Source organism: Saccostrea echinata, unplaced genomic scaffold (genome assembly GCF_033153115.1).
Source record: "Saccostrea echinata isolate AGI-Se365-2 ecotype Australia unplaced genomic scaffold, CSIRO_AGI_Sech_v1 ptg000056l, whole genome shotgun sequence".
Lineage (NCBI taxonomy): Eukaryota > Metazoa > Mollusca > Bivalvia > Ostreida > Ostreidae > Saccostrea > Saccostrea echinata.
In genome coordinates, this window is record NW_026889805.1 from 8,969,007 (window position 1) to 8,981,240 (window position 12,234).

Consider the following 12,234-nt stretch of genomic DNA (forward strand, 5'->3'; position numbering starts at 1 on the left):
TTAATTTTTCCGGGTTTAAGAAAATTAGTTGCTAGATAATGTTATACGATGTGCATGTATGTGCAATATATGGAAATCTTTAGCTCAACCAAATACATGCATCTACTCACAAATGTCTTTCGTCAAACTCTCAAAAGTGAGTAAAAAAGATGTAAAGCTTTTGTTCTAAAGTGTAGAATCATATCAAAACAGCATTTTTTTGACAATAAATATTTTGACACTAGCGAGTACGACAAAGCGTGTTCCAAACAACGTGTTATCAGAAAGTGGAACATTTGGAGAGGGAGAAAGAAAAATCTCAAATTATTTGAAAATTTGTGAGTAGATATCAACAATAGATTATTGCGCGGCAAATCTAGATCTGTGATGGTTTACTCTTCATCCTGTTTGGTCCTTTGTTTACTGTTTCACCTTGAGCAACTATTTGTTTGGGCATATCTTGTAATAAAAATAATAAAACGACTTGGATGCTCTGACGACGGTTCAAGCCATTCCTTTGCTTTCTTGTTCTACCCTTCAATCTTAAGACATTCATGCACGTGGTTTAAACCCATGCAGGCAAGGTTTCTTCATGACCAATGCACCTTTCATATTGTTTAATTAAGGAATGATTTAATAAGCATATCAATATGAAGCGACCATAAAGAATGTTCATGTTTAGTAATTAATAATGTTATCAATTGTACTAATGAAGCATTTTAATGCATTCAAGATAGTGTAATGCATGAGTATTTGAGATATGCAAAGTTAATTAAAAAAAACACAAGATAATCATATTCTAATGATGTACAAATGAATTTCATACAGATAAATTAGCAGGAAAGTCTGTCGAAGTTGGTAACATTTCAATAGGTAAAGTTAAACAAGTAAATCAACCATGGAAGGTAAAAATTTATGTCGTCATGACAGATGAGTGACAAGTCCAGACGAGGGACGTCGGTTCCTGAAAATAAATAATTATCTCGGGAGAAGTTTTGCCAGAGCAGATCAACACGCGCTCTCAGACAGACGAATACGGGAATTATGGCGGGAATTTGTATCAAATTTGGAACTCTTCTTCTTTTCATTTCTTGTGTACATGGTTACGCATACTATAGGTAGGAAAAAAGTTTCTTCAGAAATAGAAAAAAAAAAATGTTTTATTTAGTGCAAAGGAAATTGGTATTAAAATTTCTTTGAATTGTTATTCTTTTGATTGTAATTTTATTATATCGTTATCAGAAAGTGGAAGCTAAAAATAAGTTGACCACAACTTTGTATGATTGCAGAGGTCGAATACCAAATGGACATAAGGTTCCTCATCCCTGTAACCCAACGTCAGATAAATGGATAGGAGTGGGGCACATGCTCCCGGGGGGTAGGGGACCAAGAAATCCCTTCGGTGACGACTTTGCCGCTAATGGTCAAGTAAGTTTCTTTTTCTTTAAAATAAACACACAAGTAGGGAGTTTAATAGTTAACATTAATCGGTGGCAAAGCGTTTCTTTCTAGACAACTTATCTGTAACTAATGACGTCCAATTCTGCAGCATGAAAGAATTTCAGGAAAAGATTTAAAACATAATCTGACAGGGACTTACTAATATGATTTTTTTTAAAAAAATAAGTAATTCATTTTAAACAGAAATAAAATCTTTAAAAAAGAAGGAATTTGATGCTTAAAGTGTGGTAGTGGACAAATTTCCTGTGATATTTGTCAAAATACTGCTAAAGTATTATCTTTTTTATAATTTGAAATGTGGTTTTGCAAGAGTGGTTAGAGTCTCACGTGTCTGAATGACACTTCCTTATGAAAACGAATTCATTTCGTGAAGTATGCAGTAATGTCTATGTGCATCGAGCAAAAAATGATAATGATTTTCGATGTAAATTACTGGTAATAACTTAAATCGGCATTATTGAAGATTAAAGTTTACAAACACTGCACATCTCAGCCCCATCCGTTCAGAGTGATTTTTTTTTTGTCTGACGCATTCAAAAAGGATTAGAATCCAAAGGATTAAGCATGCATCTTTGGCTATATTTTCTAAATAAATTGTTCATAGAAATTATATGAACTGCTGTCATTGAAATGAAATATGGTTTTCTCTGAAGTTTCTAGAAACCCATTATACTACATTTAATGTCACAGGGTCCTCCTCTCCCCCACCCCCTCCCACGGAATGATAGATTTTAAAGGAACTGATTTTTAAACCCCCATCCTTCTTTTTTTTAAATTCTCGAAACAATTTCGGTTACATGATGAAAAAGTCGCTTTGTAAATCTGTATATATCTCCAAGTAGTAAATTCACTATCTCAGTAGGATATGGAAGTTATTATATGTATTTCTTATCACCGATTATCTAATGTATATGTTGCTAAAACGCAGAGCAAAAGCTTGTATGTCTAGCAGATTTTTATTTTTGAAGCACTTTATTCAGATAAATGTACATTGTATATCTTTTGTATAAAAAAAAATTAAGCAAGATTAAACTCTGTAATATAAGAAGTAAAAATTTCATTTAAAATTAAAATATTAAAATAAAAGGAAATGAAGTCCCGATTTCTGCAAATCTGTCCATAAATATAGGTCATACAATGACAAATAAGTTTGTACATACATGTACTCGTCTTCATACTAAAAACATACCAGAAAATATCCATTCTCCTTCGAAAAAATATGGAATTTAAGAATATTTATTTTAAAAATTCGCGATAGAAAACCACAACTTTCATGCATGAAAACAACACATCTGAAGAAAATTGAATAAAAATGGTAATTGATTAAAGGTTCTACAGGAATTGATCTACTTCCGGCAAAGAAATTTGTTGGTTTCGTATGATTCCTAGTGTTACGAATGAAGATGTAACGAAAAATGACAAGGGACGAATTAATTGTCATTAATTAAGTCTAAGAATCAAGAAATTACAAATTTATATTAACTCTTAAATGCAGAGAGGATGCTAATACATTTAAGATAAAGTGCATTTAATATGTTAAAAGGGAAATAGTCACACGAAAAAATGCAAACAACATCAAATTTTTGCATAAAAACATTTATCAATGTAGAAATACTGAGTTTAGATTGAGGCAAATTTTATTAAATAAGCAATAAAAAAAATCTTACATGGAAATGGGACATTTTCAAAAAGTCAGATTCTTAGAATTTTCAAGCAAAGCTGATTAATAAACACATACACCGGACAAAATGACAACTTTTTAATTTGTTACCATAAACACACTTTAATCATAATTCTTCTAGCTCTTAATAAATGTTATTCGGTGACAAATTAACATTTTGCGAAAATTTTATAGACATTATACCCATCACGTATCAAGTACACTGATTAAGAATTAATGTATGTGTCAAGGTAACGCATAAAGTTTACCTACATGTCATGTGACAAATTTCACTAGAATTTGAATAAATCTATAGATAACAATTAAAAATTACTTATTCTTGTATATTAAAAATTAGATTACCTTCATTTAATATTTTTTATATTTATGGCGATTTTTTTAAATATTTAAAAAAAAACAACAACAAATAAAAACAAAAAAAGAAAAAAAAAACACCAACATCAAAAAACAAACAAACAAAAAAAAAAAACATAACAGAAAAGAAAAGAAACAAAAAAAATAAATAAATAAATAAAACAACAAATGGCTAAGCAAAAGAAACCAACAACAAGAAAACCAAAAGCATCAAAACATGTGGAGATTATTACAATTGTATTTTATAGATACTTAGATTGAATAAATTTAGCCTGTGAATTTTTAAAGTTAATAATAGTCTTTAAAATCTTACAGAACGGCTATTTTCAATTTTTACAACGATCAATTTTTCACTCGTATGCAGAATCCATGTCATTGCTGCAAACATTTTCTCATTGGTGGATATAAATAGAAGAATCTCCCATGACGTGATTGAAAATAAAGGGAGCTTTTAGCTCGAGGATAGAAAACATAACTTGTTGGATAAAAATCATATACAATCACAAACCATAAAAGTTTTTTTTTATTACATGTGTTTTTGAAACACTGATGCCCCCGTATGGTAGCTCATAGGGTTATAGTTTCTAAAATGCGAGTCAAACTCCAAGGTAAAGAGGTACCCAAGGAAAGGTCTTGTTACAAGGAATACACCTGTGAAATATGAAAGCCCTAGCTCTAACCATTCAAAAGTTAAGACCAAGGTTAGAGCTTTTCAAAAGTAGGTCAAACTCCAAGGTCAAGGTCAAAGGGTTACAACATTTGTACTCAACAAAAGGTCTTATCACAAGGAATATGCATGTGAAGTATGAGGCCCTAGCACTTACCGTTCATAATTATGGCCAAGGTTAAAGCTTGGTAAAATTTTACAAAAGTGGGTAAATCGCCAAGGTCAAGATCGAAAGGTCAAATACCTTGGTACCCAAAGAGAGGTCTTGTCAACAAAATACATACGTGAAATATGAAAGTCATATCTCCAAAAGTTATGGGCAAGGTTAAAGTTTTTGTGGACAGACAGCAAGACAGACATACGGACCAGTATATATCTATGTTGTTGTGTCATAAAATAAACGAAGAAAAATAAACTACACCTAAAAAAAATTAGATTTTTCAATACGCCAAATCATGCCTTTTGCTCGAAAATTGAAATATGTTCCTTTCTTGAAAAATCTTGTGGACACTGAGCAGACATCTACACAAACGCGGGGGAAAATATTACCTTTCCAACTTCGTTGGTGGCGTAATGATAGCCAATTCTTAATAAATATATACATAAACATGTAATTAAAAAACAATTACTATGTTTTGACAAGGAATGGACCAAGAAGTTGTGTTTTATGGACTCTGACGGTGATGGCAGACATAACGGAATCGAGCTGGGGGATCCCTGGTGTCAATGGACCCCCGACAATAAGCATCCCCTCCAGTTGGCCACTTCCCATCCAGGTAAGGCTACAGAATAACCTCTCACGCAGGTGAGGCTACAGAATAACCTCCCACCGAGGTGAGGCTACAGAATTTCTCACCCAGGTAAAGCTACAGAATAACCTCCCACCCAGGTAAGGCTACAAAATAACCTCTCACCCAGGTAAGGCTACAAAATAACCTCCCACCCAGGTAAGGCTAAAGAATAACCTTTCACCCAGGTAAGGCTACAGACCCCACCCAGGTGAGAGTACAGGATAGCCATCAGCAGAATCGTGTAATCAGTTATATATTCAGTCGCGTTCAGTGGTATGAAAATCTTTTGCTCTCATTTCTTTTGCATTCTCCTGGAGACAAATTCATTATCTTTTTCGTTGCGCTCTTCTGATCACACATATATTGGCAGATTATCTACTCCTCTTGTATGGAAATCAACATTTCATTGACACATTCATCAAAATTGATTTGCAAATGAATAATTTGAGGCTAACCACATCGATAAGAAACTTCCTTCTGTCAAGTGACGAAGTCTCCACACATCGTGTCTTCAGTTCGGCCTTCTGTCAGCTTTAATGACTTTTAATTATCAAAAAATTATCACATAATAGATATGTAAACACTGGTACCACACAACACCTGTCGTGTGAAAGATGTGTGTACCTCTGACAAAGAATTCAGTAAACATTTAATACATTTAGATATTCAACTGGACTCATTTTCCCTTTCCTCAATATTTCATGGCACTTCTTTACTTGTACATGTATTAAATTATTAAATTGTATTTCCAACTTATGCAGAGGGTTAATGTTTCTAGGAACAGAATTGTGAATTTTGGAAAGAAATATCCTTAATTCCTCATTACTGGTACTTATCAATGAGAAAGATGCCACGAAACATGTGTAGTGTCTAGTTATACTTATTTCAGACGGTCATTATTTGTCAAAAGATTTCCAGTCGTTTCATACTTGCGGTAAAGGATTTTTTTAAAATATAAAATTATATGGATGATAAATTATGAATCTCTGTATATTTTGATAGGTATTTGCGACCCATTAGAAAGTCCGAAATGTGAAGGGAAAAACAACTGGCTGAAATGCCCAGACTTTGCCCAGAGATGCCACCACGCCACAACTGAGCAAGGTAGGAAATATCGTTCAAGTACTTATCATTCATTTTTAAAATTAACTACATTTTACTTAAAAGATTTATGCACGTTCTACAGGCGCCCATCGCTTGGAGATTCGTCTTCCTCGTCTGCACGTACCCGCCAAGGAGCACAGCTACATCTGTCTTGAGTACGATCTCCCTGACAACGACGATTATCACCTGACAGCAGGTGTACCAATCATCGATAACCAGGCCACCATGGGCGGGGTCATGGTCTTTGCTTGTGGTAAGCTAGAGTAGTTGTCCGTGATTATGCTCTGGTAATTGCAAAAATTAACACATGTATATACATTAATCCTTCGAATACTGTGGTTACAGAATCAAGTACTTATACACCTGCCTCCAAACATCCTTATGAATGTGGTTTAAAGACTCGTGGAGACTGCAGACACTTGATTGGAGGGTACTCAGATGACATCCCAGGAATCTGTTACCACAGAAACGCGGGCATGCGCATTGGAAGAACTGGATGTAGACAGATAGTCATTCAGGTAACTTCTTGGATTAAATGTAAAGAACAATCCACAATAACAAGAAAATGTATCTTTTTTTTAAATACAAAACACTTTCTTGGAAGAAAACATTCTTGATTTATTGTACAGATAAAATGGAATAACCCAGAAGAATACGAAGATATGTTCGATTCCTCTGGAATTGCTCTGTATTATACAAATAAACTTCGCCGATTTGACGTCGGAACAAAGATCTTTTCCTCCACTCACTTTACCATTCCTGCACCTAGACCAATCTATGCCATAACGTCCAATTATCCCAGCGAATGTTCACAGATGCAAATTAAGTCTCCCATCTACATCACCAGAGCTTTCAACCATATGCATAACTATGGTAAGGGAACCGTTGAAAAAAATGTTTCCTAATGACAACTTTTCCTCTGTGACTACCAAAAACATTTATTGTGTTCTATTTGCCATAGCCTAATTATGTTCCTGACCTACTGGCTTAGGTGAGCTTTTGTGATCAAATAGGTCCTGTGTTTGTTAACTTCCACCCTCTTGTCGGAATTGACTCGGCAACTTTAAACCCAGACCTTATATCTGTGCAATGACACTAAATAGATGTAACATTTATGTATAGAAATATTTTTCAAAAATTCTCTTCTAAAGAACAACTAACCTGTATTATCTCAAAACTGCTTTGCAATTTTCCTCAAGTAGTGTACATTTACATTTTTGCGAGGCATAGTCGTTGGGGTTAGTGTTGTGGCGAATTGGCAGTACACAATTCTATATAAAATCATGTAAAGTTCCTTTAGAATAACAAGACTATATTTGGTAAACTTGGTATTAAACGTTAATGTGGATCTATATTTTCCCAAGACACGCTACTCAGGCGAACCCTGTGGCCTACGGGCGTCTTATAGGTTGTTGTAATACAGAAAATAGAAAATGACAAATGGTTGTCAGGCGTAAACTTTTTCTTTACCTGAACCCCATCCCCGACCTTTCAGATAAATTTAAAAAATCCAGAGTATGTTCTATTGCTCAACATGGCTATTCTGATTAGAACGTTTTGTTTTCAAATTTCAAAACAGTCTAAATAGTTCTAAACCCCACCTCTAAAGGGATGTATTAATTGCACTAAAAGATTATGTAGAAGAAAGGCAAGAAATAAAAACAGATTACAAAAGAGGCTTTAAGTAAAAGTGATCCCATTTTATTGCTTAATAAAATTCAAGACTTTACCTTGATACATAATTAAATAACTTATCTGACTGAGATAATATCAATTGAAAACACATATCATTTAATTTAGGACAAAATGGATCTGATAAACAATACATCATTGACACAAAAGCAATTCATATTGTAAAACATGTATATAAATTGACACAGCTCCGCTTTAGCATGCACAGCAGCAGCTTTAAAACATTAATAATCCGAGTGAAAAAGATCTGATATCTTTAGATCATGTTAATTAACCAGTGGCGTGTTTACTGTACATTTGATTTATTGCAGAAAGTTATGCAAGAAATATATTTGTAATTATGAAGATTCTTGTTTTTGTTAATTTCAAAGTACATAATTACAGGAAAACAAGAAAGAGTGGAGGTAATTCGAGACGGACGTGTTGTCAATCTAATTACAGACGAAAGATTTTATGACATACATAAACCGAAAACTTTTTGGTAAGCCAGATACTGAAATATTCACTTCTAATTATTACCTGTACTTAATTTACTAAACCTGAATTCAGAATATTAAAATTAATGACACAACCAAGAGTGCCACAATATCCAACATTTTGAACTTCAAATCTTTTTCATAGGCACACGAGTCCAGTTCAAGTTCTTCCCGGTGACATTCTTAGAATCACCTGTGTTTACGACACTCGCGAACTGAAACATCCTGTAAAATGGGGTCTTCTTTCAACCAATGAAATCTGTGCTTCTACACTAGAATATTACCCGAAAGGCAACTGGATGGGATCTACATGCTCCAGCTTTAAATCCATTCCTCTGTGTAAATTAGAAACAACTGGCGTGGCTAACGGATGCGATTTTAATGGCTTCTTTGGTGCATTGCATAAAGATCAAAGAACATCTTCCTTGTTTCAGAACTGTACCAATTTAAATATATGCACACCTGCATGTCGAACACTCGCTAAAGCAGCTACATCACACCCATGTTTGAATGGAGATAGTATGGATTTATTGCGATCACCTTTAACAGCTCCGAATAAAAAATTAAAAGTTTTCTTCAACGTACTAGAACTCTGTGGAGCTTACACGCCACCCAAGCATTCAAGTCCATCTCGGAGACGTGGCCAAAATTATCGCAACAATGATACACAGGAGTCCATGAGTTCCGGTATTGGAGGATCACTTCCGGGTCATCTTGTAAGTGGAATTGTACGCCTTATATCTAAGCGTGGAGATCGTTAACCTTGCTTTGGTCCTGCTTGCTTATATACCATCTATTTATTTTTACTTTTGTGTGCTGTGCTCTTAATAAAAAGCCTTGTCAGAATAACATCTTGCTTTTCATATTGCCTAACCCTTCGGTCAGTTGATGGTTATTCTCTGTTTGAATTATTCTCTTGCTACCCCTTGCAGATTGATCCCTCACACCTTAAACAGCGATGAGACAATTGATCGTGATTCAGGATACAGCAAATTTTGGTGAAATGTAAGAACATTCATCGCGATTTTGATCAGCGTGGTCCAGACATTTTTGCTGATCATCAATGGATCCCCGTTCCAATGTTGTTCTCTCTTTTTTTTATTCATTTTAATTAATTTTTTTTCTTATTAATAGAAATGTGTTCATTCTAATTATTAAACTTGAAGTTTTCAGTCTCGATTCATTTTTAAATGTATACTCGAATGTTGCTGTATATTGGTATTCAAAGTAATATAGGACGCTCGAGATTGTAAACTTCAAAAGAAAATTTGCATAGATCACTGAAACTTCCATAAATTTTTCAATAAGAATATACGTCATTTTCTACCATGAGATCCGTAAATGTGACTGCTTTCTTCGGTCCTATTTGGAACTCTTTCTTTAATAAAGAATAGTTACTAAGATCCTATGTCACCGTCTGACAAACTGTATTTATGCATTCAAAGGAAAATAATTTATCTCTGTAATTTTGTAGACTTTCAGAAACCCCCAGCTTTTAACATATAAAGGAATAACAATTTGCAAATGTCATAATTAGTAAACCTAATTGCTTCTTCTCAAGTTTTATAAAAAAAAAATTATCGCAAACACTGAAATTTGCTGGACCCGTCCATAAAGATATGTCCTACCAAGGTTCTTCAGACGAAGAATGTCTTGAGAAACAACTGCATGGAAGAAGAAATGTGTACAGTCATAATCTGTTATATCAGTATTATAGATATGTGATATAAATCTCTACTGTTAGTGGGACACCAACTTCCTAGAAACTTTGAAATGTGATACTTTTGATGTATTGGAAAGCAAATGTGATTATATATGTACATAGATATGTAAAAGTGGTTATGAATAAATTTATTATAAAATAAATATTCGGTTTCCAAATTTTTTTCCCAAGCAAAAATGTTTAAGTTTTAATGTGAAATGTGGAGATCACGAAAAGTAACCAAGCTCAAAAGTCCACTGAAACAATACAAATCGGAAACAGAGCAAACACGGACCTCTAAAAACATCAGAGGTGGGATCAAATGCCATCGAGTAGTAAGCATCCCCGTCCACCGGTCACACCGCCGTGTATCATTGTCATGATCGGGCAAACGGAGAAATCCGTAGACAATTCAGTGTTTAAATAATATACTTCTTTATCTGCCTGTCCTTGCATGTCTGGAACGCTAACTGTTTTCGTGTTGATAGTTGTAAGATGAAAGAATATTAACACATCAAGGACAAACTGTTCTAAAATTATTACAGAAATAACCCAAATTAAAAATGAACATTCATGATTTCACAAAATACAAAAAGAGTTTTTTAAAGAAAAGAAATAAGTATTTGCTTATACTGAAAATGATTTATTCTAATACATTCTTTAAATTTCTGACATAGTCTCTGCTATCTATCCATGAATCTGTAAATTTGAGGACTTAAAATAAACACTGCTAATATCCAGAAACGTCACCATCGTGCTAAGAAATGTTTTCAATTGCTTTCAGTGAGGTGTTAACCACAAATTAATTACAATAAACACAAACGATGTGTCTTTATTTGTTTTGTTTCTCTGTGTGTATCCATTTCTAAACGTCTATATAATATTTTATATCTAAGTAAACTACATAGCTTACAGATAATTACCAAAACTATGAAATTTAGTTTTGGAAGCTGTTCATAATTAGCTGAAGAGAAACAAAGATCCAAATCATTTCTAGTTGTTACAAGGGATGTCTTAACTGGTAGATCTCACCAGTATCGGTAGTTAAATACAGATAAACTATCATCATATTAAATTTGTGCTCCACTTAGGCACTTTCAAATACATATGTCCACAAAAGGCATTCGACATACTGTTTACAGATTTTTGGGTCAATTTACTGTACCCAGTTCAAATCAATAGCCTGTCCAACACATTTCTCAGAAATAAATCCTCCTCTCAAAGACTTGTCCAAATCTTACTTGGTTTAATAAGTACTAGGTTTTCACAGACAGGCCACCAAAAGGCTGTCCAGAACCTTTATAATTTTTAAGTAGATGCTAGGAGACCACTTACTTTTTATGATTCTGAACAACTCTCAAGTGAACAAATACCAAACATAAACCAATATATTGATGCACAATTTATTGAAATTTGTATCTATACATTGTTCAAAATGTCAGTCAACAAATTTGACAAAATTTAAAGCAGTCTGATATACAGAAAGCAAAAAAGCCTTACTTTAATAATTAAAATGAAAATCATAAAAATATGATTTTTGGTCATTATACAGAACTCTGTGAGGAACTACATACTATAATAAGTTAATATCAAACAAAGCTCGGGTGGTATCAATAATTCAGGCATCAAATTCAGCCCTCGTTTTCATACCATTTAAAAAAAAATATACTATCTCCAGAAGTCAATATGTTTATAAAATACAATATAATTCAAATGATGAGTGCTGATCTTACTTTTTTTTAGATTGAATATTAATTTTACTTAAAATTTAAAAGTTCCATCAATTACCTGTAAAATTTTAATGTGAGAACTTTACAGTATAAAGTTTGTTTACATAGTAATGTATTGTTGTTGCTTTAATGGTTTGTTGTTTGCTTACATTGATGTTTTGTTGTTTGTAGTGATGTTTTGTTGTTTGTTTATATGTTGATGTTTGGTTGTTTGTTTATATAGTGGTGTTTTGTTCTTTGTTGTGATTTTTTGTTGCTGTTTCTTTAATATATAGCGATGTTTTTGTGTGTTTGGTTTTAAGTTGATAGTTTGATGTTTGTTTAAAAAGTGATGTTCTGTTGTTTGTTTATAGTGATGTAATGTTTTTTTGTTGATATAGTTACACTGTTTTAATGTTTTGTTTGTTTTTACAGTGAGGTTTAGTTGTTTCTTTTTACAGTGAGGTTTTGTTGTTTTTTATATATTGATGTTATGTTGCTTGTTTATAAAATGATGTTTTTGGTTTGATTTTTTAGTGATAATTTTTTGTTTGTTGTGATGTTCTATTATTTTTATAAGGTTATATTTTGTTGTTTATATAGTGATGTTTTGTTTTT

General features: G+C 33.1%; 1 protein-coding gene across 2 annotated transcripts; it reads left to right on the plus strand.

Moving 5' to 3' along the window:
• The first annotated feature begins 917 nt into the window (after window positions 1-917).
• LOC133173324 (dopamine beta-hydroxylase-like) lies at window positions 918-9,377 on the plus strand. Of its 2 annotated transcripts, XM_061308315.1 has the most exons (10): window positions 919-1,097; window positions 1,269-1,407; window positions 4,786-4,918; window positions 5,936-6,037; window positions 6,120-6,290; window positions 6,383-6,555; window positions 6,667-6,910; window positions 8,114-8,210; window positions 8,351-8,921; window positions 9,138-9,377. In XM_061308315.1, exons 1-10 carry the CDS (start codon window positions 1,024-1,026, stop codon window positions 9,165-9,167), a joined length of 1,734 nt encoding a protein of 577 aa, XP_061164299.1. In that variant the 5' UTR covers window positions 919-1,023; the 3' UTR covers window positions 9,168-9,377. The 2 variants fall into 2 exon arrangements, with proteins under 2 accessions (XP_061164297.1, XP_061164299.1); XM_061308313.1 differs by lacking the exon at window positions 9,138-9,377 and having other exon boundaries at window positions 918-1,097; window positions 8,351-9,056.
• The last annotated feature ends 2,857 nt before the right edge of the window (window positions 9,378-12,234 follow it).